Source organism: Protopterus annectens, chromosome 3.part1, assembly GCF_019279795.1.
Source record: "Protopterus annectens isolate FY-2018-M chromosome 3.part1, PAN1.0, whole genome shotgun sequence".
NCBI classification, from domain to species: domain Eukaryota; kingdom Metazoa; phylum Chordata; order Ceratodontiformes; family Protopteridae; genus Protopterus; species Protopterus annectens.
The window spans coordinates 1,115,037,506-1,115,055,999 of NC_056732.1; the positions used below are offsets into that span (position 1 = coordinate 1,115,037,506).

At 39.9% G+C, this 18,494-nt stretch overlaps 1 protein-coding gene across 1 annotated transcript in view; it reads left to right on the forward strand.

Annotated features, from left to right (window-relative positions):
• LOC122797754 (DENN domain-containing protein 3-like) overlaps positions 1-18,494 on the forward strand; it is a 1,015,730-nt gene that overhangs the window by 727,550 nt on the left and 269,686 nt on the right. Inside the window, exons 13-14 of the mRNA XM_044066279.1 lie at positions 10,033-10,217; positions 15,478-15,999. Of these exons, the coding sequence (XP_043922214.1) occupies positions 10,033-10,217; positions 15,478-15,999 (707 nt within the window). The remainder of the gene's footprint in view (positions 1-10,032; positions 10,218-15,477; positions 16,000-18,494) is intronic.

The following is an 18,494-nucleotide window of genomic DNA, read 5'->3' on the forward strand; positions in this document are numbered from 1 at the left end:
ATTCATCTAGCAACTACCACACATGTAAGAATTTTAGTGCTGGTCCTCTGGCTGAATGAAGGAACAAGTTAGTGATTAAAGGCCTTTTACTTCCTCACTCTCCACTGACCATGCCCTTCTCAGTACAAACTCCAGAAAAGGATAAAGAAAAGGAAAAGTGAAGGGCTTAAAATCAGCCAGTTTAAAATAATCTAGCTCCTGTCAGTGCTCCTAAAGTTTCTTTTCCAGCATCTCCAGTGAGGTGGCTAGTATGGTTACTCCTACCAAATCAAGAGTCTTCAGAACTTTCGTAGACCTCCAACCCAGAAGACGTTTGCCGGTTTTTCATCTGGGAAAGAGCTTTCTTGGTTCGTATCTTTCATGCCACGTTTGGTAGTCTCCATCATGTCTTACAGGTCACTCCACAGCCCAGCTTAACTAGATTGGGAGTACATGATGTAAGCCTTTGTTAAGGCTCAATCCTGTTATGGTATTGTCTCAGTTCCGACAATTCCTAATGCATGCTGAGGGCTTCTACAAGCCCCTGCTTCTTCCTTTCTGCCTCTGTGCCCAGTTTGGCATCAGTAGAGCAGGAATAAGTACCATCTGGCATTTTGGGTCCATCTGTTCATTTATACCTCACATCTCTTGCACCAGTGAGTTTTGCCCCTTTAACTTCGACAGTTATTAGGGCCTAGGAGACAGACAAGCAAAAGTGTCAGCACTTTTGCCTTTGGTGCCATTCACATTGTTGGTAGCATAATAGTTTCAAAAATATTCTGCTGTCATGATTGTATTCTTTGTAGATCATGCCCACTATCAGGTGTAATTTTTTGTACTTTTCCCTGCCTCATTTCCATGGCTACCCACTTTTTACAATACCTATCCTTCAATGAATTGCGTAAAAACTGATTTGTTCTGTACCTATATAGACACTATGACATACGGCCTGGTCACCTTGATGCCTATTTCTGTCAGCATTAAATCTCCTACCAAACTTAAGCTTGTCCTGTTTCCCATAATCCCATGCCCTGGGTAGATGCACCAGATCTCATTGCTGCCACTGCAGCTCTTGACATCTCCTAACCGAGCTTGAGCTGTTGAATGATACTAAGTGGTTGTTTTCCTACAGATAAGTTAATTTTTTCTGACTTCATTTACTTCTTTCTCAGAGACTTAGCAGCTGTAGTCCACTATATTTTTCTAATTTTCATGCTTTTGATTTTCCCCTTTTATAACCACCCCCATTACTTGTTACAAAAAACACCTTTCTCTTTACTTCAATGTCTGCTTTATGTTTGAGAAATGTGATTTGTGGATGGTGTGTGGTGCTGTTTTGCCTTTGAGTGTGTCTCTGTTAAATTTAACACTGAAGGCCTGACAATGGAAAAAGACCCAAAGCCTGGTTTAAAAAAATGAGATGTGTGCAGTGTGTTTGGGAATGGGGCACCTGTTAAGTGACTAATTTGTAAAAATTTTAGTAGCAGTACCTTGTCTGATAGAAAAAAAAAAAGCAAGTTAGTATTTTAAGGCCATTTGCCTTTGGACTTAGTGCGAAGGTCATCAGGCAAAATTTTTTCTGTGTTGGAGAAGTTGCCCTCCACTAAGTTACTCGGGACTTTTTTCCCACCTAGACCAGGTCCTTCTTCATTGAGTACTCTGAGTAGATCTTCTTCAACCCCCCCCCCCCCAAAGTAGTCTTCAGTGGTGACTGACTAGGCACTGAGATGTATGGCTGTCAGTTTTTCTATCAGAACAAGAACTGTCCCGGTTCCTCTCCTCTTCACAAGCCTCTGATTTTTCCTTTAAATCTTATAGGCCCTGTAAGAGCTCTACCCCTCTGGACTGGGAGCTGACGTTGTTAGCCTTTATCTTAGGCTCAGCTTTGCTATGGTGTCGTCTCAGCCCCCTCTTTGCCTAGGGTGGATTGAGAAGGCTCCTTTCCATCTTTCTCGGTTAAGAAGGCTCCTTTCCATCTTTCTCTGCCACTCCACTTCCAGCCCTCAATTTGGGTGCTAGTTGTGTCAGAATCAACACCAGTAACTGTTACTGCTCCTTTGACATCTGAGAATACTCCTTTGATTTTAGGTCCTATGAGTTTGTGGTTACTTTAGCTTTGGTTATGGTGTCAGTGGTGGAGCCCACTAAGGCTGAAGGCTTCATGGTCAACTGCTTGGCATCTTGACCCCAGTGGCTTCAGGGTTGTTGGTGTTGATGACTATTGTGTTCATTCCCTCAGTACAGAAATCATTGGAGATGACTTTGGCTATAGAATGGTCAAAGCCCACCATGGTTTGTCGCAGGGTTGCCTGTTCTACACCAGTGACCAATCATTCAGTATCAACCATTTTTGGCTGGGGGGTTCTGTCAACATTTTGATGTAGGGAAGACCACTACTTGTTTCCTTACTGGTGCAGACACAAAATATGTCACCTCCTCCCTGAGACCTTCAACCATACCTCCTCAATGCTCCCAAAGCATTTAGAATTTTTTAAGCCTATGGTGCAGACATCTGCGATGCCTTTTTCCACAGAGAGTTTGGATGTCTGTCTTCACAATTCCTCTAATAAAAGGTAGTGGAAGAGGAACTAACTGGACTCGCACCCTGAGTCTCCCACCCAAGATACAGATTTTAAAGAATTGGAAGTTCCCCCAATCCCCTCCAGGGGACACAACTTTCAGCGAACTCTAGAAGTGATGAGACAGAGTGGATCTTGTAGCCCATTGACTCCCCCCAACTCCCTGGAGGTAGAAATCTTGAAGGAGGCCTATCAGTCTTCCTTCTCAGTGGCCTGGGAAGTTCCATCCCAAGACAAATTAGTAGATATGATATGCAAGGACCACCAGGTTGCAAAATCTGGAATTCCAGTTTATTCCAAGACAATGGTTAGACCATAACAGAATGATGAACAATGGACATATACATAAATGCATTGAAATCCCTGCGTTTTCTTCCTTGTGGATATCTTCAGATGTTTAATGACCAAGACAGGACTAGTACAGGTAAAAGGATCTTATCCCACGACTGGAATATATCCTCCCTTATATACCAGGCTGTTCTTAAAAATATCTAAACTAGTGCTTGCTTTAATGCCATTTGTTAGTCTGTTCCATGCATCAGCTCCTCTCTCAGAGAACCACTTAGTGCACTTCTTATTTCTATAGAATCTTTACCTAGGTTGTCTGATGATTCTCTGGTACTTTTTGATAAACCCAGACTTTCTCAGAGGTAGTTGTTTCTATAAATGTCCTGTACACCTGAATAAGATCTCATATTAAATATCTGTCTGAACCACTTATAAAAGTTGAGATATTTTAGTCTTTCATAATAACTTCAATTTCCATATCCATGGTGGTAAAAGTTGATATGAAGTAACAGTAATTTCTTTAGGAACACAAACAATGTCTAGTAAGTTCCATTCACTTAATCCAAAAAAAGCATTTAGTCAACTGAGAATCCACAAAAAGTAAAAAAAACGCTGTATGTCACAAACTCCACCAAGAATGAACCAAAAGGCGAATACGTTAAAAACACTCTTTATTGCACATACTCCATCAGATTAAGCGCTTTCATCCAGTAAAAATGTGAACTTCATCAGAATACTCAGCACTTAGCATTACACATTTAAATACCCTGCATTTTGCCAACAAAGTCACTTTTCAATACAAATTATACTTCACTTAAAGTGACTGTGACCTCAGAAGTATATGACTATACCCATATTTACACAAACACGACCTGATAATACAGAGTAACTATCTTAAACATAAATATATGTTCCATATATTATGTAGACTATATCAATACAACCTTCATCATAAAAAAGCAATTGATAAATATATACTGAATATATTTTTAAATGCAAAATGAAAAATATAAAATTGTATAAAAGTAAAAACCAACATATTTAAAATAACATGCTTAGAATAGTTCCATTCCCTGGTAAGCTTTCTTACAATCTGAAGTAGTTGGTGCTCCTGAACATACACAGCTAATAATTCCCTTACTATTGTTGCTGAATCAATATTATACAATGCCTACTCTAAAACGTGCACGCTGATTGGCCAGCCCAACCAGCGTGCCCGTTGTAAATCCCTCAATATACTAACGGAAAAAGGTCCGGTCGCCCGGACTTTTTCCGTTAGTATAAAACACTGTCTCGCTATGTTAAAAGAGTTTAACATAGTGACACAGATTTAAAAAAAGCAACAGAGATCTCCGTTGCTTTTTTTAAAGCTGTCTCGCTATGTTAAACTCCTTTAACATAGCGACACAATAGTAAAGCAACGGAGATCTTGCGATCTCCGTTGCTTTTTTTTAAACCTGTCTCACTATGTTAAATGAGTTTAACATAGCGAGACAGCTTTAAAATAAGCAACGGAGATCTCCGTTGCTTATTTTAAAGCTGTCTCGCTATGTTAAACCCATTTAACATAGCGAGATAAAAGCAACGGAGATCTTGCGTTCTCCGTTGCTTTGCCCACAGCTCTGATGTACTGCGAGGCATGCGCAGTACATCAGAACTGCCGCGGAATACCAGACAGCTGCAGAAGGGCAGCAAAGAGGCATTATACAATGCCATTATTTAAGAAAAGTAATTATTTCTTTTCTTAAATAATGTCATTAGATATAATAACCACTTCTGGGTGTGGGTAATGCTGGATTTACCCACGGTTGTCTTTGTTTGGTCCTCGGCTCACCGGGACCAAACCACGCCAACCGTGGGTAAATCCAGCATTACCCACACCCAGGCGTGGGTTATTGCTATATTATTCCAGTCTGTTTTTGGTAAATTTAAGTCCCTGGCCACTGTTCTTCCCTCCTGTGTTTCATGCAAGAAATATGTGAACTCCTTTAGGTCTTCAGGACTTCAGTTTGAGGGTCTTTACACTCCAACTATTGTTATATGTTCCAAGGTTGTCTTTATTATCACAGTTACACAATCTACAGTTTTGGTGTTATCATTGAATATCTAATAATCACAAGTCTCGTAATCTGTAATCCGTTTCATAACCTCTCCACCTGATTTTTGTTAGAATGTTACAGTAAAAACATTTATACCCTGAAAGAACTGGTTTCTAGTCATTGCTCTTTAACCACGTTTCACAAACAATAACAGTATCACTCTTATGGGACTGTATCAAATTTTCCAAAAAAAAAAAAAAAACTTTATTATTAATGTTCCTAACTTTAACAACCATTAGGGATGCATCAAATGTTGCTATCTGTGAACTGTTAAGTTTTTGACCGGGCAAAAATCATGGCTTGTGTTGGTCAAATATTGCAAAATGTCTGCTGCAAAAATAATTTTCCCTGATCTTGACAAGTGCATGCCATCCTGTCTAAACATATGTGCCCAAAGTTAGGCTCGAATGCTCTGCGTATTTACATTTTTTTAAAATGGAGTATATTTTCATGTGGGTATTTACCCAAAAATCTTTTCATTCATAGTGTCCTGACTCTCCTTTCTATGTGTGATTTGTGAAAAATACAGCTTGGCACTTCTAAGAGGGCTGTAAGTTACCTGCTAACAGTCAGAGAGTGCTTGTGGGTGAGATAATGCGTACCAACACGAATAAAAAACACTCCAGACCTCCTTACATTAAAACATTCTAAGGCCTTTCTCACATCCTCTATTTTTGCTCCTGGCATGCATACCACTGTTCGATGTTCATTATGTGACCAGGTTTCAGAGAGAACTGGAGCAAAAGCCTCAGGTACTCTGAAACAGCTGCCCATGGGTAATCTAATGACCCGGTTTCAAATCCAGATGGTGACCATTTCTTCTGTATCATTGCTTGCCGTGTTACTGATTCATAATACTATGCATGGTGCAGCTAGAGTGAGGGGTTAAGGCATAACCATAAGGACAGAGGCCTGGCTTTGTCTAACAGATTGCACGAACCACTTCAAGGTGACATCCATCAATGCTCCCTCTGACGGCTTCTCCTTATTTTTGGACAAAATGTTAAGGAAAGACTACTGCAGTGGGGGCAGAAAGGTAAGGCAGTCTCAGCTTTTGGGATCATATTTTTGTGCCTCAAAGATCTTTTCAAAAGCACCAAAAGGAGCCATGGATTACAGCAGCTCGAGGGTAGATAGCAGTATGACAGAGTTTTCTGAGATAGAGGGGAATTCCAATTAAGCCGTCACCCTGGAGGCAGAGGTGAACTGAATCATGAGGGCTATAGAAGATCTTTTTCTGCAATATGAGTCTTGTACACTTGTCATCTGACCTGCTCTGTGGGCAGTCTGGGAATGTCTTTCTGTCTACCTCAATCCACCGTAGGCCATCATGCCAGACAGGTGGAGAAGGAGTATCGCATCCAGAGGCTGATCTTTAGGGATGCCCAAGTGCCTGCCCCTCTCATCCTCCTAGAGTGCCACCCTGACAGAGAAGGGCAGCCATAAAGGAAGCCCAATCTTTCCATCAAAAAAGTGCTACCAGTAGGTCCTGTCAGCACAGATAGGGTCCAAATTCTACTCTGTTTTTTTAATAGTGCCCAAGAAAACACAGGACCTTAGACTTATTTTTGACCTGAGTCTGATAAAATGAGTATGTGAAGAAACAATCATTCCAGATGGTCACAATGCAGTTCATTCTGATGTGTTTGCAGGCAGGGACTGGATGTGCTCATTAGACTTCCAAGATGTACACTTCCACATCAAGATAGCAAAGGTATCAAGGAGGTCCTGCTGTTCAAGGTGGGAGACAGTCATTATCAGTTCAGAGCCCTGCAGCTTGGTCTCAACACAGGCCTCCCAGGTGTTCACCAGATTTGTGGCCCCGGTCACAGTCCACATGCCGCTACTAAGGGTATATGTTTTCCCCACCTCAGTGATTGGTTTATAGCGGCCGCATCAATGGAATTGCTGGTGATGACAAGATAGTACTTAGTATGACCGTGTCTAACTTTGGAGATCATCATCAACCTCATAAAATCCCATCTGCCTTTGACTCAATCCATTCTGTTCATAGGCTGCCAGCTAGACGTGCTAAACCAGAGAGCAAAATTGTACCCAGAAAGAACTGAGTTCATAATCAAGGAAATTTAAAAACTTCTGCACATCTCAAAGTTCAGCTTTTGTGGTCTTACAGTTGTTAGGGCTCATGACCGCTGCTGTTCAAACCATGCCTTTCACCAGATGAAATATGAGAATCTGGCAGTGGGTACTCAGAATACCATGGGACCAAGGCCTTCAACCTATGACAAGCACAATCAAGCTGTCCAAGGCGCGCATAAGGAGCATGTTGTGGTGAACAGGACAGCAGAATGTTTCTGTGGATACACCTTTTGTATGCCCATCCCCTACCACCACAGTGACAACTGATGCAGCTGTTTTGGGGTGGGGGAATGCATTATCAAAATAAGACAACCCAGGGCATGTGGACTCAGACAGAGGCCAAATATTACATCACTGTGCTACAGTCGAGAACAGTTTTCCCAGTGTTACAGGCATTTCAGGACCAGTTCATTCATGGTGTGAATGTCATACACACTGACAATATGGCAGTCATATGGTATATAAACAAACAAGATGGAACAAGGTCCTACCCCCCTAACAGAGAGGTTATGAAGGTATGGAAATGAGCCTTAAAGTCACACCACATATGTAGAGGCCATCTAACATGACAGTAGACAAAGTAAGTAGACAGCTACTGCTTCCTCATGGATGGTTTCTCAACAAGAGAGCAACTCAAAACATATTTCAGAGGAGGGAGCACACCATGCTGCAGTCTCTTCTCTTCAGCTTTCAACACCAAATGCAAAGACTTTTTCAATATTATCCCTCTCAGTGGGTAGGCACCAAGGGACACCTTTGCCCATGATTGGCCCCTAGGTCTCCTTTATGCCGTCCTCCCTTTTCTATCATACCCAGATTCCTACAGAAAGCTAAGGCATGCTAAGTAAACGTCATTGTCATAGTCCTTTTCTGGCCCTGCCAAATATGGTTCTCCTTGTTGTGGTCTCACCTAATGAGAAGAACCCTTCTCATATTGCAGCACCCCAGTCTCCTGCTTCATCTCTCTGGGCTGCCTAACCTGAATATTCATTCCTTTCATCTGACTGCATGGTTACTCCACTTCCAGTAATAGCCAAGGATCCATCCTTTTCCATAGATATATGCAACCTCATATCTGCTTCTCAAAAACATCTACTCAGAAGATATATGGAGGCAAGTGGAAAAAGTTTGTCTTGTGAACCTCTGATAGGGGGTGTAGACACCACATCAGTGTCTTTCTCAAGTTCTTACCTTTTTGGCTCATATTGTTTAGAAGGAGCGAGTTATTCTATGCACAAGGTGCATTTAGAGGCTATTTCATCCTTTCATTCTGATTTTCCATCATCTTCCATAGCATCGCACAAGGTTAGTAAGGTCCTTTTGAAAGGAGTGTTTCACTCAAATCTCCCTTGGCTAGACCAGCTGCATTGTGGATTTAAAACTTTTCTAGAGAAACTCCCTTTGAACCAGCAGATGTTATCATTTTAAAGTTTCTGACATGGAAAACAGCCTTTCTGCTAGCCATTACCTTTGTTTAAAAGAGCTTTGAAGATTTGTGCATTGTCTCCCAGTGTCCATATTTAACATTTCCATCCAGAGAGGGGTTACTCTCCAAACTATCCAAACTTTCATACCTAAGGTAAGCTGTACACACCAATTTGAACTAATCTTTTAAGCTGCCACTGTTCTTCCCCAGGTATGCCAATAACGGGGTATACCGGTTACATTGTTTAGATGTTCATAGACAGCTTCATTTTTATCTGGATTGTACAAAGGAATTTAGACATGACAAACAGTTGTTTATCTCCTTTCCTTCAGTAAGAAAATGCCACAAGGTGTCTAATCTTACAATAGCCAGGTGGATATGTGACTGTATTTCTTATCGCTGTTACTCAGAAGGAAGGACCCTAAATACCAGACCAAGAACATACTCTAGCAGAGCCCAAGAGCCATCTTTCTTTGAAATGTACCTTTAGAAGGTATTGCAGCAGCTGCTGTATGGCCAACCTTACATACCGTTGCAAAACGTTATAGTCTGAACACATTTCCAAGGGCTTTGGCCCTCCTTTGGAGCTGCCATTCTCAAAGGCCTAATGGGGTAGGCTTCCCATGGTTAGCTAGGGAATCTGTCCTAATGTTACAGTGTCTGTACAAGAAATAGATGCGGTATGTACTTACCAGAATGTTAGATTTGTCTGACTCGACTCAGTATCTCCTTATGTAGCTTTGTACGCATTCTTTCTCCCATCTTAATATTAATTTCTTACATTGTAATTTGACTTTTGATGCCCTTTTACAAATTCAGTTACTCCATTTTAAATATTTTATGCTTATAAAAGGTCACTAACTACCAAACATAATAAAAAACATATCTGCTCCAGTAGAATAACCACCATAACTTTAAAAGAAGTCAGACGTATCAAAAATATCTTGCAAAGTTGTTTCACCTAGCTTAACAGACCCATTTGGTTGTTTCATTATTCAGTGATGATAAACAAAAAAATTGCTAGAAATCTCGTCCACCCCAGTCATCCTGATCAACCCACTTAGAAAGTATTTGATATAATTTCATACTGTTCTTACTAGCACATAATTTTTTCCTTCCCGGGGCAGGTAGTCTCCACCTGATCAGGTAATACTCAATGTTCTGACTTAGGAAAAATAGCATAGTCCCCACTCATGTTTAAAAAAAAAGTAAATAAAATCACTTTTCATATATCAATGGGTGGGGTTATTTCACATTCAGCCTGCCAGCTGCTAACTTTGTCTGTGACACTGTGAAACTTTGCTTCTTGATTTGTGAGGTCCAGAATTAAGCCTTGCTGAGAATAACACATTTAGTGACACCCTGCCCATTCTGTATGTATTATTTTTTTAAATGGTATTTTATTTATTGTGAAACCTGATTTGTGTGTATTTTCTAAATGTGTGTTGGTTAGATCATAGTACTGATTTTGGTTTCTTGAGTAATGTTACATTAAAGAAAGCAGTGTGGTGCGTTTGTCATGAAGCATGGTATTTCACTGAATATTGCTTCTCCACCCCAGAATGAAGCAGATGCTGGATAGCCCTCGGCGTCCAACAATGGAAGAGATGATAGCATGGAAGCAGATTCATCCTGACTTAAGGTCAAGTAGAAGGATGGTCATAAGTTTACCTAACCTTCAAGATGACCGTATCCAAGAATACAGCTTCAAACAATTATCTCTGAGAAAATCTCAACCAGAAACTGGTAAGTCAAGTAACTTTTGATAATGAGACTTCGTTTCATTGTAGCTGTAATTGTGGCTAGCAGTTGAAACAGATGTACTTGAGAGCTATCTGTAGCTGCTTAACAAAATTGTTACTGTAATTGTAGGTTTTGCAGATCTTTGTCTAAATATCTAAATTAATTTGTGGACATTTTTTCTGTTGGTTTGTGTATTGTTAGTGAAAAATGTAGTTCAAATCATGCATGTGCATTGGCATCTGAGCTAGTACATCAGCCTTATCAATATACTATTAAATTTTGCTTCATTATTGTGTTACTTTTCAGGGTGTGATGTTGTAACCCTTTAGTAAGGATTCAATTATATTACCTTTTAGTATTCTGATAACTTTTTCTGTAAACAAGGTGTTAAAGCACATAATCCTTCAGAGGTTGAGTGCTAACATTTTCGCTTCAGTAATTCTTTAACATCCTTGCGAGCTGCAGCACGTCAGTATGGTTTAGAAACTCCAATGATGAGAGATGGACAGCTTAGATTTAAGCAGTAGGCTAACTAAGAGAGATAAAGAAAGAAAGAGATTGATGCATAAAACACAAGCACATACCATGTCTATTTATTGTCTGTTTATATAGCTCTTACCAAGTTTGTTTTAGCAATTATTTTTTTGCAGAGGCACTTACTGCATCACATTTTGTGCTGTCTTTTGCCTCCGTCTGTTGCTGTGTCTGTACTTACATCATCACTTGCTGTACTGCTGCCGTACCGCTTTGGTTTGCAACTGTCTGCAGTCTTTTGCTTGTTTTCCTGGTGTTACCTTCTTGGGTGGCATTAATTTTTACATCTGTCTTGCTTGATAGTTGCCTACATCTAAGACCGCTTTCATGGCAGCCCACCATAGTTTGTCACTGTGCTGCTTCTGTTACGTTATGAGTGTATCCTTTACTAGAGGCTGGCTGGGCACTTTTCTTTCCTGAAACTCGGTGTGTGTGTGTGTTTATATATATGTTAATGTATAAGTCGTATAAGTTGTGTAATATGTGCTGAAAAGTTGGAATTCAAACAGAGAGTCAACTTGTGTACAAATGATATGGTATACTGTAGTATTGAGAATTACCAAGTATTAAACATACAGTACTAAACTGGAAAAAAATTTTTAATGACTGCCATGTCTTACTGACTTTTCACTTAATTGCATGCAGTTTAACAGATGGGATAGGATTGCTACCAGTGCTTCAAGCAATTATTAAATGTAGGCAGTTAAGTGAAGAATTAGGCGTAGCAGACATTAAAACATAAAAATAATTTTTCACTCAGTGCAGTAAAACTATTGTAATGTACTCTAAATTACATGAAACATAAACAGTACTGTACTAGCAGAGCTTCCCCAACCCATCTGTTAAACTGCTCACAGTTAAGTGAAGTGTCAGCAAAGCAAGACAGTTATTAAAACATAAAGATACTTAATACTTTTATGTTTTCATGGCTGTCGTGCCTTCCTGACTCTAATAAATTATGTACAGTTTAACAGATGGGATGGGGACTGCTGCTGAGACTGTGTGTAAATGGGTTTACTATCAAAGTGTGGAAAATAACATTTTTTAACAAAATGATCAACTTGTTTATCTAAATTTGGTAATATCGAATTACCAAAGATGTTGGAAATGGTAACCACAGAATCAACATTCAAACACCAGAAATTCCAATGTCGAAAGTCCGTGTTACCGTTAACATTTTTTCAGGGGGCAGAGACCCCGTGCACCATCCACACCCTCTGCAAATTATATATGCCAACTCCAACATCGCACAATAGTGAGGAAAAGGGAAAATTTCCCGATTTGCACTTTATTGCAATCTCAATTCAAAACGTCGACTTCATATTACCGAATGTGTACTCACTTTCGCTAATATGAATTCATATGTTTTCAGTTTGACATTACGGGCATTGGTAGAACACACGTTTGACCAACCCAGTTTCATCTAACTGTTTCTCCACATTTTGATTGTAAGCCATGTAAATGCTAGTGTTTCATACAGTTGTTAGCTGCGTACAGTTACATTACACGAATTAAGGAATAACAGTCATTCAAAAATAAAAATATTTTTTTTCACTTGATGCTTTGTTTTAGTGACTGTCTTGCTGCAGAACTATTGTTCTGTATACTCTATATAATAAACGGCTGCATGAATTGTATGGTTTAAACACAGTATTGTACCTGCAATGATCTTTGCCCCTAATGATCCCTAGATGTCATGCCGTACTGACAGACTTTTTTCGTATTGTTGTTGTTTTGGGCCTAAATCCTCTTCTAACAGCATTTACCATTTTTGCTCTTTCTGAAACACAGCTCCTGGTTCATATTTACCATACTGCTTACAGTACCATGTGACTCCTTTAGAGCTGCTTTTATTGCTTAAACCTTCCACATAGAAACATATACTTTTTGATGGTTGTGTTTTGGGCAGCTGCCCTTTGTTCAGGATGGAGTGAGGTTTCCTTATGTGCACCTTGTGAAGAAGATTCCTCCCCATGACAGACATATCTAGTATGCTATTTATTTAGGTGAGAGTTTTCAGTATTCAGTCTGATGTAAATATTTGTCCTCCCACTTCAGCATAGGAAGGATCAACTGAAATTACATTTATATTAATTATTGTCACAAGTATATTTTGCTAAACAAGATTCTGGAGAGCTGGACCCCTCGCTCTTCGGTGTTGAGACCTTCTGTTTCTTTGTCTGAAACAAAGGACCCAGCAGTTGAATGAAGTAGCTAAGATGAAATACAGGAACACCAAGAATGTCTACCCCAGCACCTGAAGTTGCTTTTAGAGTCATGGAGCTTCCAGTGAAGCAGATTCCAGTGTTCCATTTAAGATTATTGAAAAGCCTGTTCAGACTAAATCTCCAGCATTGACTATTTTACCTGATATGATACCAAAGATGTGCCTATTTTTTGTAGATTCAAAACCCTTGACTCTGAAAGCTTCACCACTGAGACAAGGCCCTATCCCATGTGAATATGAATTACAAGTCTCAGGCAGGGTTCTCGGTACCCCTTACATTTTGTTTTGTAGGGAATAGACAGAAGACCAATGTTTATTCCCCAAAATCCAGGATTCCAGAGATGTCCTCACCAGTCTCTGTTTCTGGAGCCAGTCCTGTGAATGCTGATAACAGCACATACAGTTTAGATGCCACGACTTGTATCCATAGTCAAGCTGTCAGCATTCCTGTTGGTTTCAGCAGTTCTGGTCCTAGTATTGTCAACTTCAGCCTTGCATTTGGCATTGACGATCCCAACACTGAACCCCTCTGTTTCAATGGTAACCTCAGGATTTGTCTTTTGGCTCAAGCCATGGCTGCAAACCTTGGCCCTTAGTCCATTGGTATAGTGTTAAGACCATTGTTCTGATGTTGGAACACTTAACCCATGTCATCTCAAGGCCAACACAGTTTTTGTAACTGGTCTTGGTTCTGAACAACAAGCATTACTGCTGCCGTTATTCCCCAGGTCATATGACTTTTGATAGCACCAGAGAGGCCTTCTGTTTATCCCCAAGCTCCATAAGATGTAATTTACTATAGACAGATTGAGGTACTTCTGCAGCCATCCTGGGTTAGTTTCAACTGAAAAGAAAAGGTGTTCCTCATCTTAGGGTTCTCCCCTTCCAGAGATTCCAAGGAAGGCTACATGCATGAAGCAGCACACAGATTCTCCCCCTGAATCACTGACAACTGAATTGGATGAAGAGGAGAGTACTGATTCTTCTGTGTTCTCATCTGACAGTCCCTAGTTTGAAGAAGTTGTGGCGGTGTTACTTCAGAGAAACAGCTGATCAAATAACCCACTATTTTCACCAACAGAGGATGCTGCAGAAGGCCTTTAGGTCAACTCAGCCATCTTCTTGAATGCTGCTACTGTTGGCAGATTTTAAAGGTAGCCACCAACACTGCCTAGGACATCCTGGATGTGGTCGCCCCAGTCTCTGAGAAAGTAGACAATGTCATCTGCCCTCTGAGAGATTGGAGAGACTCCCAAGCCAAATACTTTGGCAGCTGCTCACTTTAAGGTTCCCACATCCTAGACCCCAGCACTTCAGCTCCAGAAAACGACCCTTAGAGAAAAGGACCACCTAAGGAAATTAGTGCATGTGCTCTCCATTTTCTTTTCTTGAGGGCACTATTATCTGATCCATGTGGTAGGTTTCTAGAGGGCTATCTCTAATGAAGTACACCAGTTAGCAACTTGCCAGATGGTTCAGTTAAAAACAAACTGTTATCCCAGTCCTCATTCATGTCAGGGATGTTAAAACCATCCTGACTAGAAGATGTGGCATAACAATTCAACAGCATGTGCAGCTTTGTTTATCAAATTTTACAAAGCACACCAAAGATACCTTTATGACCCTCCCTCTTTCTGAGGAACTACGTTATTTTGGCCTGTAGTTTTGATACGGTTAGAATATTAGAGAAGAGAAGATTCTTATGTCTGTAGTGTAAATTCCAACCATGTCAGTGCCCCTTTATTCAGGAACCCCTCCCAAAATGTAGTTCGGGTGTGAGCAATATGAGTAATTGTCGCAGGTGCAACAATATGGAAAGAAACCCCGTTATTAAAGGCAATTTCCAGAGATGGCAAAAATCCTGATGAAGAGGTTCTCTATACTGCTGAGGCAGCTGTGGTCCTTCTACAGTGGTCAGCAAAAGCCTTGAGGTCTTCTGCAGGTGCTTTCCACAAGGAGGGACTATTGTTTCTATTAAATGAGACTGACCATCCCCCATACATTTTGTGTTTGGAAAAATGAATATTTGACTGCCAATATCTTTTGAGAAATGTGAAGACCAAGAATTTAGTTAGAAATTTAGAAAGGAAATTAACTTTGAGTTCTGGCAATGAGAATATACATTATTATTTACATGCCAAAACCATTGTGTTATACACAAATTCTTTAATTTGCCCAAAAGAAGGCTTTTGTTACTAGAGATACAGAAAGACAGCTGGCTAGATTGATTAACTGATGCACATATACGTTTATATGTCTCTTAAGAAGGTTAACTTACTGTTATTTCGGTACCTTGAAGGTAAAAGTTTTCATCTCATGTGTACCCTTAGTTAGTATATGATTGCACTGGTAAGTAAAATTACAGTAGAATGAAACTAGACTGTAACAGTTAAACTGAGAGCTAATGATTCTATGTAAGCATTTTGCAAATATATCAAATTACTTTTAATGAAAAATTGAAGCAGCATTTAACATTTGGCCATATTTCATTTCCTTTTTCAGTGGTGACGCTACCAAGTAAATCTGTTTATACATTTTCGCTACCAGAAATTCACTCTGCATTAAATTACCGCTCCATACAATCGTACTATGCAGAATTTGTTACTCTTCTGAGCAAATCTGTATCTTCTATTCCACCAGAGAACTCAGGTTTGCTGGCAAGGTATTACTATCTTCGTGGGCTTATGTATATGATGCAGGGTAAGCGACTAGAGGCATTGTTTGACTTTCAGCATCTATACAAGACAGATGTTGGCATTTTCCCTGCTGATCTTGTAAAAAAGGTGGTGGATTCCATGACATCTGAAGAACGTTTCAATGCAGAAAGAATGCCTGAACTTAAACGACTAATAAGTCAGGTGAAAGAAGATCATATAGATGGAACAAAGATAGATGATCATGTCAAAAAATTTGTGTTGCCACAAAAACACATGCATCTTGAGGATTTTGTAAAACGAATTCAAGAATCTGGAATTGTTAAGGACATTCAAACCATCCATCGATTGTTTGAGGCTTTGACTGTGGGTAAGTGAATGTTGGCTTACTACATATTATTGAAAAATTAAAATGTATTTAATAACTGGTTTGTTGTGTGTTTACCCATAATAATTATCCAAGCATTATCATATAATTTTTTACAACCCAGGTCTGAAAAAACATGTAGACCTCATTAAAATTTGTTTGATATTGGAAAAACCATATGACTGTTGAAGAGCAGAAAATGTATTTAGTAACTGGCTGAATGTATTGTTTATCTACGATTGTCCAAATTGTATATTGTCATTTGACAATCAGATTTTAAAAAAACAATAGATATCACTATAATCTTTTTTGTACTGAGAAACCCATACCAGATGAACCTGCTTGTTTAGGATAATTAAACATTTTCTCCTTTTTTTGTTTATTGGCATGTAGTATCACACTGTCTGTGCTTTCTCTCTGTTTTTGGTTATATGGTCTTGTAGAGAACTTACATTTCCATACATTTTCATACAAATACAGGTGCTGCAGAAGTTGTTCAGGGAAGGGCAGCAGAATGTTATAAGGTTTATAGTCTAAAAACTGTATGAGATGATGGCCTTATTATGTATTGTTTGAAATGTTAACTGGTGCACTTCATTAGCGATGGTGGTATATGTGGGAGTGGCAGGCATAACTAATTTTCATTTACTCATTGGGTTACTTGGGGTTCAAGAAGATCATTTCTTTAATTAAAATATATGTTTTAGAGCAAGGTATCATTTCATCAGTCTAGAAGGAACCAAAACTTTTCCTTTCCGAGATTGTACATCCGATGCAGCTCAGCTTGTAAGCATAGGGGTATATAGACGTACATACCCCTGACTGTCTCACCACCAGACTGAGTGCATGTCATGCATCCGTCAGAACTGATCACCATTTGGTCATTGGTACCATTGCTTCACTTGATCTTTTTTTCTCAGATAGCTGCCTCAAAAAGGAACCTTTCTTTGCCTTTTTCGCTTATGGTACTTTTGTTCAAATTGGTTAGATGTCAGCTAGGAGGGGTAAGTGTGTGTGCAGTAGGCAGATACCATACATGGACTTGGGCACTAAGTGCCTGTTCTGTCTAGGTCTGGAACACGATCGCAAAACCTGCTCCATTTGTTTGTCATTCATTCCCAAAACCCAGTGGTTGAGGCTTTCTTCTCTCAACATCTTTCTGGAAGCTGAGCATCTTCAACTCCTGGCCCAGTCTAAGATCCTCAGAAATCATCTTTCGCATAAGAAGAAGCTTAAGAGGCCCAAAATAAATACACAGTCCAACATTTAAGAATCCAGTGGACCCAATGAGATTGCAGACCCTGTGGTATGTCAGGTTACTTCTTAGCTGCACACGGCCGAGACCCCATTAAATGTAGATGTGGCTGCTGAGATCTTGCAGACTGCAGATATGTCTGATGAACTGTTACTTATCATTTCTGAGGGTACTCATGGCATCCATCAAATATTAGTTAGGGAGGAGATCTCGGGTACATTATTAGAGGTTAGGCAGGGTTCCAAACCTTTGCGTCTCATCCAAGTGGATATCATGCCTAAAAAAAAAGACTAGACATATGGCCTCTCCATCAGCAGTAACAGTGGATAGATTTCTCCAAAGGTTTGTTTAAAGCTATTATGGCTTTGAACCTCACCCCCTCATTTGAGTCTCCATAAACACGTGCTACCTCAAAAACCTACATTGTCATTTTTTCTTCTGAAGAACAAGATAGTGATTCAGACCACATTCTAGACTATTCTTCTGTATTGTACCCCCTGGTCAAATCTCTTCAGATGAAGAGGACTTCCTATCTCCAAATTCCCCTATTGGGGAAGCTTCCTTTGGGGAGACTATCCAGAACATGGTGAAACATTTTGAATTGCAGTCCACTCAGATCAAAGACATACAAAAGGGCTACTACAGCCTCCTGGAAATGGGTACTCCTGCCCCTTCCCCAGTCTGTCCCATTCTTGAGGCTTTCCAGGATGCTTTCCAGTCCACCTTTTCAGTGCGTGACTCTCAAGCACCAGCTCCTAAAAGAACAGACAGGTTTTACAAGGTGCTTGATGATCTAAAACAGTTGTACAAGAATCCTGTAGCAGACCCCTCTGTAGTGTCTCTTGCTTTAAATAAACTCTCTAAGGTCTTACTCAGTGCTAATGCCCTGCCTACAGACAAAGACATTAGGGCTATGGATAGGTATGGAAAGAAGTTATCTGCCTTTTCTACCCTTTCTGTTAACCAGTTAACTACCAGACTCAAATGACTAAATAGTTTTTTCTGGACTTCAGTCCTTAAACAAAATTATACTGGACCCTCCATCTGCAGAATTGAAGCAACAAATGCAGCATCTTATACTCAAATAGCCAGACACAGCATTAAGTGCAGTTATGGTGCAATGGATTCTTTGTCTAGGTCAGGAGCTACGGGGTCTGTTATTCACAGGTATGCATGGTTTCATAGCCAGATATTTCCAAAGGATTTCATATCAAAACTCTTATACTCCCCCTTGGACAAAGAC